The 20,045-nt window shown below is 44.6% G+C and overlaps 1 protein-coding gene across 1 annotated transcript in view; it reads right to left on the reverse strand.

The window, feature by feature from the left end:
• GNPTAB (N-acetylglucosamine-1-phosphate transferase subunits alpha and beta) overlaps positions 1–20,045 on the reverse strand; it is a 154,978-nt gene that overhangs the window by 73,706 nt on the left and 61,227 nt on the right. The window contains exon 8 of the mRNA XM_075344708.1: positions 2,190–2,351. Within this exon, the coding sequence (XP_075200823.1) occupies positions 2,190–2,351 (162 nt within the window). The remainder of the gene's footprint in view (positions 1–2,189; positions 2,352–20,045) is intronic.

A 20,045-nucleotide genomic window follows, 5' to 3' on the forward strand; every position in this document is an offset into this window, starting at 1 on the left:
GAAAGGCTAATAGAGCGATTACCCTTTAAACCAGGGGTGGGCAATTAATTTTTCCATGGGGCCGCATAAGAAATTGGGATTGGTTTTAGAGGGCCGGACTAATATAATTAACTCGGATCTACATCATTATATATATATATATATATATATATATATAATATATATATATATATATATATATAAAAGATGTAGAACCGAGTTAGTTATAGTAGTCCGGCATCATGCATGTATGTATGTATGTATGTATGTATGTATGTATGTATGTGTGTGTGTATTATATTATATATATATATATATATATATATATATATATATATATATATACACGTACATACACACACACACACACACACACACACAGCCAGGCCTCCTACATACATACACACACACACACACACGCCTCCTATACACATGCACACACACACACACACACACACACACACGCCTCCTATACACATCCACACACACACAGGCCTCCTATACACATGCATACACACACACACACACACAGGCCTCCTATACACATGCACACACACACACACACACACACAGGCCTCCTATACACATCCACACACACACAGGCCTCCTATACACATGCATACACACACACACACACACAGGCCTCCTATACACATGCGCACACACACACACAGGCCTCCTATACACATGCATACACACACACACAGGCCTCCTATACACATGCACACACACACAGGCCTCCTATACACATGCATACACACAGGCCTCCTATACACATGCATACACAAGCACACACACAGGCCTCCTATACACATACACACACACACAGGCCTCCTATACACATGAATGCATACACACACAGGCCTCCTATACACATGCACACACACACACACACACACACACACAGACACACAGGCCTCCTATACACATACACACACACACACAGGCCTCCTATACACATGCATGCATACACACACACACACACACACACACACGCACACAGGCCTCCTATACACACACACACACACACACACACACATCAACAAAGCACAAACACAGAACCACGTATGTATATTTACCTTCAAAAAAAGTGTCTGTACATGCAGTGGAGCCGGCCTCAGCGGAGAGCAGAAACAGGAGGTCAGGAATCAGCTTCTTTGAAGTGAAGCTCCGGCCCCGCCCCCAGGTCTGCTCCGTGTGAGAGGCTGAATGCAGCTTCGTAGAGCAGTGTGTGTGCAGCTGCCGGCCTCCTGTCACTGCAGACAGGGAGCTTCAGGGCCGGAGCGGCCGCACATACAAAGACAGATAGACGGGCGGCCCGAAACTACTGCTCATTGAGCTGCTTCTCTTTTGCATGCCCAGACTGCGCCGATGCTTGTTTTCCTAGATCTCCCCGCCGCTGCTTCTCTCTGTGCGGCCCCGGCTGCTGCAGCTTCTTCTGCTGCGGGCGGGAACTTTTCAAATGACACGCGCGCGCCGTACTGACGACATCAGGGCGCGCGTGTGTCACAGAGAGCACCTGCCGGGCAGGGAACTGAGGACAGATTCCTGCGTTCCGCTGCCTGCACTGTGCGGCAGGATCTGTCCTGTGTTCCCTGCCCGGCACGCAGCGTGATGACGGCGATCTGACCAGTGAACTCCCCGGAGCCTGGAGCTCCAGACAACAGGTCAGATTGCTCTCATCAGTGACCGGCCAGCAAGGACGCCCTGAGCCAGGCGGGCCGGTCACAGAGAGCAGGCGGGCCGGATGTGGCCCGCGGGCTGCCCCTTGCCCAGGTCTGCTTTAAACTCATTAGGTACATAATTTCAAAGCCAATTTTTGACCATGAGACTTTCTTGTCTAGACCTAACAATACACCAGTAGTTCCACTAAATTACCATAATATATATATATATATATATGGGAATGGAGAGAGTGAGTTGAGTTCATGGGATCACTCTTTCTGAGGCTCTATGAAGCTTCTGTGTAGTAAATGACTTGATGATTGCTCATATGACCCCTATTTCAGTTGAGCTTAGCAAAGCGTCTATTTATCTTCTACCACCAGCTGGATGACTTTGCCAGGCATGAAAAATGAGCCGGGACCTTTGAGCCCCAATTATATTCAAGGTAGTTGTCAATTAACAGATGCTGTTACATTGAATTCAGACACATAGACTTCTAAATTCTCAGCCTGGAGACCCTAGGAAGAAGTTGGTCAATTGCATACCTGACTGATAGCACTCAGATCCCAAAGCAAATAAGCCGGGCTCAATGTCACCTCTTTTCCTTCTATAGTCATATTTTTCTTCGCTTGTATGTTGAGCTCATGGAAATCTTTCGGATTGTTTAGCTGTAAAAGTGCGACACTTGCTTCAGAATATAGTTGTATCTGCAGAGAAGTAAAAAATAGCAAGAATTAAGACAAGATAATAAATTAATTTTAATATCAGCTTTAATTGTGGCTAGCTTTTTTCCTTTTCTCAGGAATATGTATGCTAAAAATATAGCAAGCAAATTTTTTTTTTTTTTACATGTATGTTGAAAAATAGTAAAAATGTACAGAATTCCAGGTCAGAATAATCTGGTGGAGTGGTGCTTTAAATCTAAGTCTCTTTCCCTCTCTCAAAGGTTTCGGTTCCATTTGCGTTTTGCATGGACGAGTATAATCCGATAAAACATCAGATTGCTCTAACTCTAGTGCAAAACTATGGGGCAGTGTCCGATTGATTTCTCATGCCATAACAGCATTCGGAATGAATCGCAGCATGCTGCGTTTGGCAGAGAGTCTCAGCTCACGCACCCCCATGCAAATCTATGGGAGCGTGTGAAACATCGCACTGCACTCGCATGTCATGTGACTGCAGTGCAATGTACGCAGAGACAGGCCGTGGAGGAGATGCGGAGAAAGTGTTCCCCCCCTCTTCTCCGCAGCCAATGACACTCACAGCAGAGGGTCATCAGCATATCGCTTCCGATGCTCTCGCATCGGAAGCTGTGCACAAGTGGAACCATACCCTTATACTCATCCTCTGGCGTCTTCACCTTCTATCACTGCCGCTCTGGCCGGTCTCCTGTGATTTGTGACCTGTCGACAGGTCCAGTGTTTTATGGAGTTCCGGAGGTCACAAATCAATGCATCTCTATGAGAGCCTTGTTCTAGCTCTCATAGGTTTATTGAGAGCTTGTGATATAACTTCTGACTTCCGGCCAGTCAGAAAATACAGTCACAAGATGGCATCGCAGGACTGGTGCAGCAATGAAAGTGCATGAAAATGCCAGAGGGTACGTATAAAACAGTAGGCAGGGATGTTACCTTTAATGTGCCACTCTAGGGCTGAATAAAACAAAACCAAAACACTGGAGTGGTTTACCGGGCCTTTTATTTTTCCTATAGGGCTAAGAACTTAAGCTGGTGTCACACTAAACGACAGCGACAACGACGTCGCTGTTACGTCACCATTTTCGGTGACGTAACAGCGACCTTGTAAGTCGCTGTTATGATCGCTGCTTAGCTGTCAAACACAGCAGAAGCAGCGATCATAAGGTCGCTGTGCTACATGTTCAGAGAGCAGGGAGCCGCGCTTAGCGCTGGCTCCTTGCTCTCCTGCAGCACACATCGGGTTAATTAACCCGATGTGTGCTGCAGCTACATGTCACAGTTCAGAGAGCAGGGAGCCGCGCTTAGCGCTGGCTCCTTGCTCTCCTGCAGCACACATCGGGTTAATTAACTCGATGTGTGCTGCAGCTACATGTCACAGTGCAGAGAGCAGGGAGCCGCGCGCACTGCTTAGCGCTGGCTCCTTGCTCTCCTTGCTACAGTATACATCGGGTTAATTACCCGATGCGTACTGCAGCCACATGTCACAGTGCAGGAGCCGGCACTGGCAGCAAGAGCGGAGGCTGGTAACCAGCGTAAACATCGGGTAACCAGGGAAAGGTCTTCCCTTGGTTACCCGATGTTTACGCTGGTTACAGCTTACCGCAGCTGCCAGTGCCGGCTCCTGATCGCTTCATTTCGTCGCTCTCTCGCTGTCACACACAGCGATGTGTGTGTCACAGCGGGAGAGTGACGACCAAAAAATGAAGCTGGACATTCAGCAACGACCGGCGACCTCACAGCAGGGGCCAGGTCGTTGCTGGATGTCACACACAGCGACAGCGACGGGACGTCGCTGCAACGTCACAGAAAATGGTGACGTAGCAGCGACGTCGTTGTCGTCGTCGTTATGTGTGACACCAGCTTTACCGACACATTGTTGCTACCTACCGTACCTGCCTATCCTGCTCTGTGACAATCTCTCCCGCTTCCTTTGATCTCACGTTAACAGAACAGTTCTTTCTCTTCTAGTCTGCATTGTTGATGGATCACTGCTGATGTCATGCTGATTGACCCACACAGTTAGGTAGCGAGGAGCTGGCTGTCAATCAGCATGACATCGACAGTGACCCCCTGCGACATAGCAGAGCGGAAGAGAAGAAGCTGCTCTATGGACAAGACATCACAGGAAGCATGAGAATCGCTGGCAGGCACAGTCCATGACCGCTTTGAGCCAAGAAAGATTGTTGCATAGCAGAACAGGCAGGTAATTAAAGGGGTTGGCTGCCATAGATAAGTACTTCAATAAATACTTGTTGCGGTGTCAAATCCTGCTTTAACCTGAGCTGCTCTTTATGATCCCTGGCTGATGTAATCACTTGCTTCTTGTGATGTCACGTCAGATTCTCCCGCACATCCGGGCTCTGGAAACTAATGGTTGGGTGGGGCTTGCCATAAAGGTGGGTTGAGGTTGCATTCAGCAGAGTTCACTTGGTTTTCATTCATAGCCCTCTCTTACAGTACAGTGTATATGCATGTACATACACTGCTTGATACCCTGTATAATCTGTATATACCCTACTGTGTCACCTATGTAATATGAAGACATTTAGATATCTACTTATGCATTGAACCATCCCATCCATCAATGTCAATGAAAAGGAGAAGGGGGATAATCTTTATTGGCAGGGTTGGTACTTTACGCATTCTCTCTATTCCCTGTACCACTGTCATGAACAGATTGTGCTAGGCCAGTGTTTGACTCTGGGGGAGGTTTGGAAGGGTTTAGGCAGAGTTACAGGTGGTGGCTTGCAGCCCTGCACAATGAATGATGGGAAGTGTAGTGAGAAGGGAGTAAAGCAGAGCTGGGCAAAGTGCGGCCTGCATTGAACATCAAGCCCTATCTCTGGCTGTTCCAGTCCGGCCCGCAAACCGAGACAGTCAAAGGGCTGAAATCAGTGACTTGCAGGCTGCACCATTCTGTCCCCGGCCCGATGTCACAGCTATTTGCATCCTGAGGAAGCAGACAGCAGTGACTACATTGCTGGAGAAGGCGGCTGCTGGTTCTGTTTTTCACCAATCAGCATGAGGCACAGCAGACCCGATGAAGTCACATCATCACGTGTACTGTGCAAAGCATCGGGGAACAGGTTTAAGGTGAGTATGTGGTGTTTTTTTTTTTTTTTTCATGTGTATGGGATGTTTTCATGCATGGTGTGTGGGGGCTCAATGAATATAGGCTATGTTGGGGCTCATGATGCATTTGGGGGGCAATGTTGGGCTCAAAATGTATGTAGGCTGCTATGTATGGCTCATAATGTATACAGTGGCATGCAGAAGTTTAGGCAGCCCTGGTCAAAAGTCGCCATTATTGTGAACAGTTAAGCAAGTTGAAGATGAAATGATTGCCAATGTATGTAAAGCGCTGTGGAATAGCGCTATAAAAATGAATAAAATTATTATTATTATCTCTAATAAGCATACATACATTTCCTATGTATGTTAGGCAAAAAAAAAAAGACGTTTTAAAAAGGAAAATGGGCCAATGCAAAAGTTTGGACACCCTTGGAGATTTGTGTATTCAGATAGCTTTGACCTAGGTTTCAGACCTTAATTAGCCTGTTAGGCTAATGGCTTGTTCACTATCATTGTTAAGAAAGGCAAGGTAATTCAGTTTTCACCCAGCCTCTTCTAACCTTGTGCCAAAAAACAGCAGCCATGGGTTCTTCTAACCAGCTGCATAGCACTCTGAAAATGGTGGAGACCCACAAAGCAGGATAAGGCTATAGGACGATAGCAAAGCATATTCAAGTTGCCCTTTCCTCAGTTAGAAATGTAATTAAGAAACAACAGTTAACAGGAACAGTGAAGGTCAAGATAAGGTCTGGAAGAAAAAGCAAACTTTCTGTATAGGCCCCTTTACACACTGCAACATCACTAGCGATATCGATGTAACGTCACCGGTTTTGTGACATAATAACGACCTCCCCAGCGACATTGCAGTGTGTGACACGCATCAGCGACCTGGCTCCCGCTGTGAGATCGCTGATCGCTACAAATCTTTCAGGACCATTTTTTGGTCCTTTTGTTTCCCGCTGTGCAGCATGCATCGGTGTGTTTGACACCGTTACAACGACAGTGCTATAGCGTTCCCTACCAGCGAGGTCGTTCTGCAGGTCCGGGATCGCTGGAAAGTCTCCAAACGCTACTGCGTCGTTGGCCAGATCTGCCTGTTTGACAGCTCACCAGCGACTGTTTAGAGACTTTCCAGCGATCCTGGCCAGGTCGGGATCGCTGGTGGGATCGCTAGAAAGTCTCAGTGTGTAAAGGGGCCTTAAGAGCTGCTTGTAGATTGCTTGATAACAAAAGACCTTCAGGAAGATTTATGAAACTCTGGAGCTGTGGTACATCTACATAAATGTGGCCTGCATGGAAAAGTCATCAGAAGAAAACCTCTACTGCGTCCTCACCATTATATTCAGCATCAGAAGTATGCAAAAGAACATCTAAAGAAGCCTAATGCATTTTGGAAACAAGCCCTGAGGACCAATGAGGTTAGAACTCTTTCGTTACAATGATCATAGATATGTGTAGAGAAAAAAGGAACAGAATTTCAAGAAAAGAATATATCACTAACCATTAAGCATGGGGAGGATAAATCATACTTTGGGGTTGTGTTGCAGCCAACGGTAGGGGAACCATTTTACGGGTAGCGGGAAGAAAGGATTCAAAGAAATGTTAACAAAATCTTGATGCAAAGATAACATCATTCAAAAGAGGATGGCTTCTACAAATGGATAATGATCCTAAACTCATGACAAAATACACAATAGACTACCTCGAAAGGCGCAAGCTGAAGGTTTTACAATGGCCCTCACAGTCCCTGACCTGAACATAATTGAAAATCTGTGGCTAGATCTCAAAAGAGCAGTGCATGCAACATGACTCAGTAATCTCACAGAACTGGAAGACCTTTACAAGGAAGAATGGATGAAAATCCCTCAAAGAAGAGTTGAAAGTCCTTTGGCTGGCTACAAAAAGTGTTTGCAAGCTGAGATACTTGACAAAGGGTGTGCTACTAGGTATTAACCATGCAGGGTGCCCAAATGCTTGCAGTAGCACATTTTCCTTTTTTGTTAACTTTAAAATGTAAAAGATAAAACTTTTTTTTACTTAAAATGCAAAGGAAATGTGTCATCTTTAACTTTAGGCCTTTTAGAGATCAGTTCATCCTTAACTTGCATTACTGTTCACAATAACAGTAATTGTGACCAGGGGTGCCCAAACGCTTGTATGTTACTGTATAGGAGACTAAGTGGGGCTTATAATGTGTATAAGAGGCTATGTGGGGGCTCCTACTGTATATGAAGTTAAGTGGGGTTCATAGTGTATATAGTAGCCTGTGGGCCTCATGTTGTATTTTGGAGGCTATGTGTGGGCTCATACTGTATAGGGGTTTATGTGAGGGCTCATACTGTGTATAGGGGGAAAAGAATTTCCAGCACCCACGTCCAGATAATATAATACAAATTTTTTCTCTTTATTGGATATGCATTAAAATTACAGGAGTCACATCCTGAGCATAAAAAAATCCCCTTGGAGATGTGGGGTATGGTAGATGGTACGCGTTTCGAGCGTGCACCGCTCTTAGTCCCAATCCACGGTGCACGCTCGAAACGTGTACCATCTACCATACCCCATATCTCCAAGGGGATTTTTTTATGCTCAGGATGTGACTCCTGTAATTTAATGCATATCCAATAGAGAGAATTTTTTTTTATTATATTATCTGGACGTGGGTGCTGGAAATTCTTTTCCTCTGCTTGGATTCTTTAGCCCGGCCGGCATATCTTCCGTGCACCTGTCCCTCATTCAAGTCTCCACGTGGATCGGGTGAGCTGAATTTCTTTCTTTACCAGTTTTGTGTATAGGGGGCTATGTGGGGGCTCAGTATATATAGGAGGCTATGTGGGGCTACATAGCCTCCTATGTACATTATGAGCTGCCACATAGCCCGCTATATACAGTAAAAGCCCCCACATAGCCTCCTATATACATTACAGGCCCCATATAGCTTCCTACACAGCCCATTTTTGATGTAGATAGAAAGCAAGACCTATATATATATATATATATATATATATATATATATATAAAAACAAAAAAAAAAAAGCTAATTTTGTTGAGCGTGGATCAGTCTGGATTAACATTCAGAACAAGAATTTGACACCTTTGCATAAGTATTTTCTTCTCAAAAAGCATTTAAGCCTATGTAGTAATTAATCATTGGCTCCTGCTGGGTCTAGCGACTGAGATAGACTATTCCACAGAGCAATGGTTCTGAACATTTTTTCTCCAGATGGATGGAGTGCCCCCTTGTCTTTTGAGGAGGTTTTGCATGGAACACCTTTAGACTATTTTTTTGTACGGCCATTCATGTACTTTTACAAGTTAATCATGCCCCCTTAGTTGTCTCTTCTGAACACTAAATAAATGTAATTATTTTAATCTTTTCTCATAATAAAGATCCTATTTGCCTCTTCTCACTTTTGTGGTTCTTCTTCTTTGTACCATTTTTCACTCCGGGCATCCATTCCTTGAACTGGTGCCCACAACTGAACCGCATATTTCAGACGGTGTCGCATGATCGGTTTGTAAAGTTGTAGTGTTACGTCCCTGTCCCATAAGTCCATAACTCCTTTAATAGATGACATTATGCTGCTGGCCATGGATGCCACTGATTATAATGGCATGGTTTTGATGTGAAAGGTCAGATCATCCATGTGCCGCATATTTACAACTTTCTGAGGCCAAAGTATCTTGGAAATGCGGTCATGTCTTATTCCTTTCTGTTGCCACATCTTAATGCTACTTTTAACAGTGGAAGAAGTTCAGAGACATTTTTTACGTTACTGTATTTTTGCTCGTCACCCGTTGTGATTATTTTGGCCATATCGTTGAAAAGTGCTTGATAAATCTGGTGTATTTTTTCATGTAAAAACGTCTGCCCAGAGTTGTTTTTCCACTTTGTATACGGTCTTCCCTACTGGAATGGGTTTGTGTCTTTCTAAAGAAAAGTTGCATTTCATGAATCTGGTTTTATCCCCTACTAAAGACACATTTGTCAATACGGGCACTTAGGGGTACTTTGCACACTACGACATCGCAAACCGATGCTGCGATGCTGTGCGCGATAGTCCCCGCCCCCGTCGCAGCAGCGATATCTTGTGATTGCTGCCGTAGCGAACATTATCGCTACGGCAGCTTCACATGCACTTACTTGCCCTGCGACGTCGCTCTGGCCAGCAAACCGCCTCCTTCCTAAGGGGGCGGGTCATGCGGCGTCACAGCGACGCCACACGGCAGGCGGCCAATATAAGCGGAGGGGCAGAGATGAGCGGGACATAAACATCCCGCCCACCTCCTTCCTTCCGCATTGTCGGTGGACGCAGATAAGGAGATGTTCCTCGCTCCTGCGGCTTCATACACAGCGATGTGTGCCGCCTGCTGGAACGAGGAACAACATCGTACCGTTGCTGCTGCGAAATTATGGAAACGTCGGACCCTACACCGATCATACGATAACGACGCTTTTGCGCTCGTTAATTGTATGTAAAAGGATTCACATACTGCGATGTCGACAGCGACGCCGGATGTGCGTCACTTTTGATTTGACCCCACCGACATCGCACCTGCGATGTCGTACTGTGCAAAGTACCCCTTAATCTGCAAAACTCTATATTATTTTAATAAAAAATAATTGCAAAGTTTCTTACTTTACGTATATTGAACCAATAAAAATGGTTGTAAAAGTGTACACATCCTTTAAAACCCTACATATTACATTGTCGTTGGCCGATCAGAGAGGCTGTAAAATTCTGTTTCTATGATCTAAACAACACAGCTTCCAACAAAAGTCAAGCTTTTATAATTTTCGATAAAAAGAGCAGCGCTGTCACCTGACACTGACAGGTCTTCTAGTAGGGCAGGGAAAAGAGGCATCCCGAAGCCTTCTAAAAACAGCACAACATTTGCATTGAGACTAGCAGACAAACTGGTGGGGAAGCAGCTGACTGGTGTAATATTCCCGTTATCTGGCACGGATGCTTCTGCTATCCAGGAAGAGCGACTGGGCAGGCAAAGACTTGACATGAGTATATTGCATTTCATATTAATACTCAACTATAGAGGGAGACAAGGCTACGAAACAAATATAGCAGCAGCCCATCCTCATTTGGGTCTTCTTTTCATGAAAGGATATTACAGAATTTGTTTTCGTGCCTCAGAGATGGTAAACTACGTTGTTGTCCATTGGCACATTCTTTATTGGTAGGGCCATAAATGCATGATAACAAATAAGGACGGCCTGAATTTGTTGCTATAAGGTTCTGTTCACAACATATTTTACCTTTATGGCTGGCTTACACAGCAGGGAAGTCTCTACTGCGAATGCTATGGTCTACAATATAGAAAGCACAGCACACTGATTTCCTGTAAAGTAAGAGAGTAATGTAAATACATAAGCTTGATGACCACTTTTTTGGCCTTCATTGAGTTTATAGCGGCCTAGGAATACGTTTGGAGAATACACTGGGTGCTCTCTTGAACAATTTAAAGGGAATCTGTCACCAGGTTTTTGCCAGCAGTCTAACGTAGGGGCAGAGGTCCTGGTTCCAGTGATGTGTCACTTAATGGGCTGCTTAGTGTATTTTTGGTAAAATCACTGTTTAATCAGCAGTAGATTATCATTAGAGGACTACTTGTCCTGCTTCCAGGTAGTCCAGCATATTCATGAGCTCTGTATACCTGCTAGATCTGTAGAGCAAAAACATTGATTTTATCAAAATGACAGCAAACAACTCAGTAAGTGACACAACGATGGAGTCAGGGTCTCTATCTCTATATTATGTTGCTCTCAGATGGGATAGCAAAAACCTAGTGACAGATTCTCTTTAATTTGCTTTGAAAATGTACTATGAACAAAATGTATTTATTAGTTATTGACAAGCTTTACAATCTGTGACTTCTAATTCGGCGAATCTAGTACCTACTGGTTATCTTTTCCATCTGGAACCAGTCTAAGGCTTCAGGCACACGCTGCAGTTTTGTTGTCACACAAAAAATAAAAAAGTGAGCGAGCTATACTTACCAAGTTACAGGCGTGGCTGTAATTGCTCCCGCGGCCTCACCTTCTTCCGGGGTCGCTCATTAGACTCATACATATTCACTGCTACCCATGCTCACTGGCGTCTGTGATTGTGAGCAGTCAGACAGCGCCCCCAGCCTGTGTGACAGCGTGTGCAATCACAGACCCGTTCTATGGGTATATAGCGTACAGTGAAAATAAATATATAAATTAAAAAAATTGGAGTAGGGTCCCCCCATATTATGATATCTAGTACAGATAAAGCAAACGGCTACAGGCTGCAGCCCCCAGACATGCGCTGATCTTGGCTGTGTATCAAAATAGGAGGAACCACATGCGTTTTTTTTTTTTTTTTAAATTATTTAAATAAATAATTTTAAAAACTGGCGTGTCCCTCCAATTTTGATACCCAGCTAAGATAAAGCCCAACAGCTAGGGGCTGGTATTCTCAGGCTGGGGAGACCCATGCTTATTGCCCCCCTCCAGCCTAAAAATAGCAGCCTGCAGCTGCCCAGGATCCATTAGATGCGACAACCCCAGCACTTTACCAGGCTCTTCACGATTGCTGTGGTGCGGTGGCAATTGTGATAATAAGGGGTTAATAACAGCCCACAGCTGTCACTAAGCCCTAGATTAGTAATGGGAGGAGTCTATGAGTCACAGCGTGCGATCATGGCACATAATCATGCACTCCAAAGTGAACTGTAATTCGTTTATAATTCCAAAAAAATCAGTCCAGTCAATGAAATAAAGACGTTTCGGTCGGTTAGACCTTCTTCAGTACACGTGCTGGAAGTAAACAAATTGTGAGGGATGCTAGCAGTAACGTAAGTGAATATACAGGTATAATCACAGAGTGTATTAGCCTGGCGCACTCCTAAGTGGTGGACACTGCTTTATACATTATTGCCAGTGGCCTACACGATCTGTACACCTCCAGCACACTGCTGGATACACTCTGTGATTATACCAGTATATTCACTTACACACGTGGTCAAAATTGTTGGCACCCCTCATTTAATGAAAGAAAAACCCACAATGGACACAGAAATAACTTGAATCTGACAAAAGTAATAATAAATAAAAAATCTATGAAAATGAACAAATAAAAGTCAAACATTGCACTTCCACCATCCATCCACAGAATTTTAAGAAAATAAAACTTATGAAATTGGACTGGACAGAAATGATGGTACCCTCCTTAAGTTAAAGATAGAGTATCGCTGTTTTTTATTTTTGTATTAATAATAGTGATTATGAAATCAAGTATTTTTAATACAAAATTAAATTCACTGTTTATTTCGTTTTTATTTAATTCTAGTTTTACTGAAACACTGGGGGCTGCTATCTTGGATTTGCGGTGAGTAATGAGAGTTACTCAAGTCAAATACGGCAGCCCATGGGCATAGAAGACCGTTGTTGGGCTTCGACCCCTATACTTAACACAGAAATTGCTTCTGCTGTGAAATGGACACTTCCCCTGGGCTGTCCAGATCTCAGCAGAGGGATGAGATCGCCTCTATCTTTGTGGAGTTCACAGCTATGCTGTGTGCTGCACTTTCCCCGTCACTCGCTCTGGCTGGGGTGAGTACCAGCGCCGGGCAACGTTGATTGCAATTGCACCGTAACTGATCCTGGCTGCTCCCCACACCACCGCTCACCCTCCACTCTGTCACTCACCACTACCACTTACCCCACACTCGATCGCTCACCACCACCGCTCACCACCCCCTCCCCCGCTCCGTTGCTCACCACCCCCTCCGCCACGTGTGCTCACCTTGGGCCTCCGCTCCTCCCTGCTATGTGCTGTGATTGCTGACAGGACAGGCTGCTGGGAGCACAGGTCTGAGGAGAGTGCATGCGTCAGGAAGCTGTGATTGCGGCATGACATCTGTAGCACAGTGCTTCTCAGGCTGCAGATCACCCTTCCTCGCCGCATGTTACCTGGACCTCCGATCCCCGCCGACAGCACAGAATATGGGGGCACTGGATACAGTGGAGTATTGGGATACAGTGGAGTACTATGCACAGTGGAGTATACTTCATTCTCTCATCCTTTTGGAAACACCCAGATTGGGAGGGGAGGTGACATCATACACAGGTGAGCAGATTCCACCCACTTTTACTGCAGCTGTAATTCTAATTGTCTCTTCAGGGAGGAAGGAGACAAACTCTAGCACCACCTATTGGAAGTAGCAATCCTAAAAGACAAAAGTGACTCTCCAACGAGCCTTTTCATATTACCTAGGATTTATGCCAGATCAGAACCTCAATTTGCAGACACGGTGTTTCGGGATTATTGTTCCTCGTCAGTGTAAAGTATGAGATATATTCTGGCTGAATGAGAAGCTCTACTGTGGTTTCAGGGGAAAACTTTTCTCCCTGAGACCCCAGTAAAGCTTCTCATTCAGCCAGATCAGATGTCATACTTTACACTGACGAGGGACAATCATCCCGAAACACTGTGTCTGCAAATTGAGGTTCTGATCTGGCATAAATCCTAGGTCATATGAAAAGGCTCGTTGGAGAGTCACTTTTGTCTTTTAGGATTGCTACTTCCAATAGGTGGCGCTACAGTTTGTCTCCTTCCTCCCTGAAGAGACAATTTGAATATTTCCTAGAGGAGCATTGCAGTTGTAATGTGAGATGTTTCTACAGTAGGATTTCTGTAGGATTTCAGCAGCTGCTCCCCCTAGTGGTTAAGAATGGAAAATATCAAACTTCAATTTTTTTTTTTATATTTTGTTCAATTAAAAACAAATTCTAATATTTAATACATTAATATTTTAATTTTTTTCAGTTATTGAAATTTTTTCTACAACACCTTCACTTTAATATTTGGTTGCACAACCTTTTGAGGCAATCACTGCAATCAAACGATTCCTGTAACTGTCAATGACACTTTGGCCTGTCTTGACAGGTAATTTGGCCCACTCCTCAAGAGCAAACTGCTGCAGTTGTCTCGTGTGTGAAGTTTGCCTTTTCCAGACGCATGTTTCAGCTCTTTCCAAACATGTCCAATAGGATTTAGGTCAGGACTCATAGAGAAGAGCACTTTAGAATAGTCCAATGTTTTCCTCTTAGCCATTTTGGGTATTTTTAGCTGTGTGTTTTGGGTCATTATCTTGTTGCAAGACCCATGACCTGCGACTGAGAGCAAGCTTTCTGACACCGGGCAGCACATTTCTCTCTAGAATCCCTTGATAGTCTTGAGATTTCATTATAACCTGCACAGATTCAAGACACTCTGTGCCAGATGCAGCAAAGCAGCCCCAGAACATAACAGAGCCTTCTCCATGATTCACAGAAGGGACAGTGTTCTTTTCTTGATATGCTTCATTTTCCGTCTGTGAACATAGAGCTGATATGCCTTGCCAAAAAGTTCAATTTTTGTCTCATCTGTCTATAGGACATTCTCCCAGAAGCTTTGTGGCTTGTCACCATGTAGTTTGGCAAATTCCAGTCTGGCTTTTTTATGATTTTTTTTCAACAATGGTGTCCTCCTTGGTCATCTCCCATGAAGTCCACTTTGGCTCAAACAATGATGGATGGTGCGATCTGACACTGATGTTCCTTGAGCTTGAAGTTCACCTTTTAATTCTTTAGAAGTTTTTCTGGGCTCTTTTGTTACTATTTGTCTTATCCATCTCTTTGATTTGACATCAATTTTCCTCCTGCGGCCACATCCAGGGAGGTTGACTACAGTCCCATGGATCATAAACTTCTGAAAAATATGTGCAACTGTAGTCACAAGAACATCAAGCTGCTTGGAGATGGTCTTGTATCCTTTACCTCTAACACGAGAAGTCCCAGAGAGGGGTCATTTAACATTTCTACCTTTGGAACCCAGAGACGGGTCAAATGACCTGAAGGATTTTAGCTAACATCCTATAATCACCGACTTTTGTTCTGTAATTAAGGCCATTACTGTCGCACCACAGGAAGTTGTTATTTTCCATTGAGTTTAGCCATTTAGTTTCTAGTTAGTTCTATTCAGTTTGGACTAAGCGCGGCTTTGCACGTTGCGACATTGCATGTGCGATGTCGATGGGGTCAAATCGAAAGTGACGCACATCAGGCGTCGCAGTCGATATTGCAACGTGTAAAACCTTTTTGATACGATGAACGAGCGCAAAACCGTCGTTATCGTATCATCGCTGCAGCCTCCGACATTTCCATAATGCCGATGGTGCGACAGGTACGATGTTGTTCCTCGCTCCTGCGGCAGCATACATCGCTGTGTGTGAAGCCGCAGGAACGAGGAACATCACCTTACCTGCCTCCCGGCTGCAATGAGAAGGACGGAGGTGGGCGGGATGTTTACATCCTGCTCATCTCCGCCTCTTCGCTTCAATTGGCCGCCTGCCGTGTGACGTCGCTGTGACGCCGCATGACCCGCCCCCCTAAGGAAGGAGGCGGGTCGCCGGCCAGAGGGACGTCGCACGGCAGGTATGTGCGTGTGAAGCTGCCGTAGCGATAATAATCACTACGGCAGCTTTCACTAGATATCGCACGTGCGACGGGGGCGGGACTATCGCTGCAGCATCGGTAACACATTGTTACCGATGTCGCAACGTGCAAAGCCCGCCTAAGGGTCATTTGACCCTCTTTTGGGACTTCAGGGGGGCGCTCGAAATTTCTGGGACTTTTAGTGTTAACATGCTTGTCTATAATATTCTTTCTAATCTACTGAGACAACTCTTTCCTTCGCTTCCTTTGGTCCATGTTGATTGTGGTACACACCAGGTCACCAAACAGCACAGTGAATATATGTTCCCTATATACAGGCCCACTAACTGATTACAAGATTGTAGACACATGTGATGCTAATTAGTGGACACACCTTGATTTAACATGTCCCTTTTGTCACATTATTTTCAGGATTACCATCATTTCTGTCCAGGCCTGTTTCATGAGTTTTTCTTTGTTTTGGTTTTTGTTTTAAATTCTGTGGATGGATGGTTGAAAAGCAATGTCTGACTTTCATTTGTTCATTTTCATAGATTTTTTTTTATTTATTATTACGTTTGCCAGATTCAAGTTATTTCCGTGACCATTGTGGGTTTTTCTTTCTTTACACGAGGGGTACCAACAATTTTGACCACTTGTGTATGTTATTGCAAGCATCCCTCACAATCTGTATACTTCCGAACTTGTACTGAAGAAGGTCTAACTGTCCGAAACGTCTTCATTTCATTTACTGGACTGAATTTTTTGGAATCAATACATTTATTACAGTTCACTTTGGAGTGCATGGTTATTTTGTTTATGGTTACAGCTCTGGACCCAACCACTGCACCCAATAACAGTGTTAGATGCCATGTGCTTCTTGTAACGCTGTGAGGTTCAGACAGAGACTGAGCAGCGACGATGTCACTCAGGTTAGCCGTGGCCACAGCTGGAGGTTCCCATAGTACTCCACCTGTGACCACAGGTAACTTGACCTCAGGTAGCTTCAGTAACCTCATTGAGTTCATTAAGGTCCCCTGAGGTCAGGTTACCTGCGGTCACAGGTGGAGCACTGTGGGAACCTACAGCTGTGGCCGCGGCTAACCTAAGTGACATCACTGCTCGTTGCGCGGCTCACTCAGTCTCTGCCTGAACCTCACAGCGGGAGGTTATATTCTATGGCTGATCGGTGTGAATTCAGATGTAGCATAGCTGGAATCGTCATGGGATCTCGTGTGGATTACGTCGGACCTGGAGGTTTTGTGGGTTAATAAAGTGGTGAAAGAGGGTTTTTTGTATTTTATTTCAAATAAAGGCTTTTTTGGGGTGTTTGTATATACTAATATACTAATAATTCTTTTCACTTACAGATTAGTGATGGGGGGTCTCAGATGCCTCATTACTAATCTAGGGTTTAGTGGCAAATCTGAGCTGCCATTCACCCCTTATTATCCGGATTGCCACAGCACCAGGGCAATTGGGAAGAGACCCGGGGAAAGTGCTGGGGTTGTTAATGGATGAAACAATCCTAGGCGGCTGCAGGCTAATATTTTTAGATTGGGGGGAGGGTGGAATAAGCATGGGTCTCCCCAGCCTAAGAATACCAGCCTCCAGCGGTCTGGCTTTATCTTGGCTGGGTATCAAATGGGGGAGGGACCGCATGTCGTTTTTTAAAATTATTTATTTAAATAATTTTAAAAAAGCTGCATGCGGTTTCTCCTATTTTTATAGACAGCCAAGATAAGCGCATAGCTGGGGGTTGCAGTCTGTAGCCGTATGCTTTATTTGTGCAGGGTATCATAATGTGAAGGGACCCTACATCAATTTTTTTATTTTACTGTACAGCCCCGTAAGAAGAATGAGAGGCCGCGGGAGCGTACAGCCGCTCCGCTGACTCGGTAAGTATGCAGTGCTTGCTCCTACCCCTTTGCGCAGGATTCTGGTCTCCATAGATTATATGAGGATCGGCATCCGGCCAGATAGCAGCGATCAATTCCCCAATGACCTCAAGTTGGTAGGGCATTGATTTGCAAGTCCACCCATCACTAGTAGAAAAGCCAGGAACAAAACACAAAAAGAATGAACATGTTGCAGTTTTCTTGTCACAAGTTTGTGACAAATAAACTGCGGACAAAAAACTGCAACGTGCGCACAGCAAATCTCAATTCTCATTGACTTTGCTGGGAAGTCAAAAGTGAGAACCTTCTGAAAACTAAACTGCACCAAAAAAAGCGGCAACAATGTGGCAAAAAACTCAGCGTGCGTATATAGCTTTAGACCAAAAACTAAAAAGCCGATACTCTCCTCCGCAGCTGGCGCAGTTCTAGAGGTGGCGGGGCTCACATTATGAAACACACGAGCCCTGCGTGCAATCAGCACAGGCTTCCGTCCTGATCACTAAACCTCTAAAAAACGAAATCTACAGTGATGGTTTCAAGTAGTTTAATTTCTAATTGGAGGGATTTGCTAATATTATTTATACACATTTATACACCTACTACATATTGGGATAGAATGTTGAGAGATGGAGAACCCCTTTCATGTTTTGCCAAAAATCTACTGGAATAGGGCCCTATCAGTTGGCTTAAAAAAAAATCAAAATAAACTGAATGGTATCAGTACTAATAATACAGTACAGCAGCCATGCTGCAGCATCATATACAGTAGGAAGAGTTAAAGTAAAGGTCATTCTAACAAGTAAAACAAAAAATCCAAAATTGTACAAATCATATCCGCTATATCTACAAACAGGACACAAATGCTATCAATCTGCAGATGCAAGACTCTGCTCCACAGGATGGCGTCCCAATGTACAATATGTGATGGCGTAGCTTTGAGGAGCTTTGATGCTGGTGGATTATAGAGAGCTGTGCACTCTGAAGTTCATACTATAGCTCAGATTACTGGCAGGACAGGGACATGATGTTCTGGGCAGAATAGTTGAAGGTTAGACATGATGCAGAATGCTTCTAGTCACTTGCAGAAGCTACTCTGTCAGCAGTAGCAAAGGCTATAAATACAGGTAAAGGGCTCCACCTAGTGCTCAAAGTAAGTAATGTGGAACAAACATCTCAGGGCATCCTTTCGGCTTCTTTGACAATTTGCAGTGCAGGTGCTTGGATGGCCATTAAAGTGAACCTGTCAGGTGCAATATACACCCTGAACCACAAGCAGTTCTAGATACATATTGCTAATACCTGCCTAACCGTCCCTGTATACACTAGCATAGATAAAGAGATCTATAGAAAAAGGATTTCTAAAGATCTTTTGTAGTATGCTAATGAGCTCAGGGTCTAGTCCCAACAGCATTGCTTCCCCTGGCTAATCGGCCCACATACCATGTTAGCACGCCTCAGCTCAGTGCGCATGCTCCCGGAGTTTGGGTCATGCGCACTACTTCAGTTTGAAGCCAGGACGAGTACACCCGGCTTCATAGTGCGCATGACTGGAACTCAGGGGTCATGCGCACTGAGCCGAAATCCAGCTTCGGGTGGCGATGGCGGCGGAGAGGTGAGTGAGATCATCCTCTGATGCTGCACATTCATTAGTATGTTAACACGCCCACAGGGGCGTACTAACATGCTAATGGAGCCGACTAGCAAGGAAAACAACGCCCTTGTCACTAGTCCCCTCGCTCATTAGCATATGATAAAAGTCTGTTTATCTATTCTAGTGTATACAGGGACGGTTAGGCAGGGAATAGCAATATGCACCCAGAACTGCTCGTGGTTCTGGGTGTATATTGGACATGACAAGTTCCCTTTAAAATAACATTTCAGGCACACAGATAATGAGTGTAGCAGAGAAAAAGGTGTTCCTCTGTATTTGGGATGGTTACATTTCAGAAAAGGAGCCATTTCTTCGCAGCTGGGGTGAAAATTGAGAAGGCAGGGCTTGCATCTATTTCTTGGCATTGTCTAATTAAAGGGAACCTTTCAGATGGATTCTTGCTTCCCAGAACACGGGCAGCATGGATCAGAGCCTGACAGCACGATAGCAGTCAGGCATAATGGAGCGTTTCAGAGATAAAGATCCAGAGACCATAGCCAGAGACAAGACTAGTCCTGCGTAGAGATGAGCAAACCTGACGTTTATTCCAAGCACTGACTACAAAAAAAACAACAGAGTTCTGGTGCTTTACGTACGAACACCACTCATGCCGTGCTCGGGTA

Source organism: Anomaloglossus baeobatrachus, chromosome 4 (assembly GCF_048569485.1).
Source record: "Anomaloglossus baeobatrachus isolate aAnoBae1 chromosome 4, aAnoBae1.hap1, whole genome shotgun sequence".
Lineage (NCBI taxonomy): Eukaryota > Metazoa > Chordata > Amphibia > Anura > Aromobatidae > Anomaloglossus > Anomaloglossus baeobatrachus.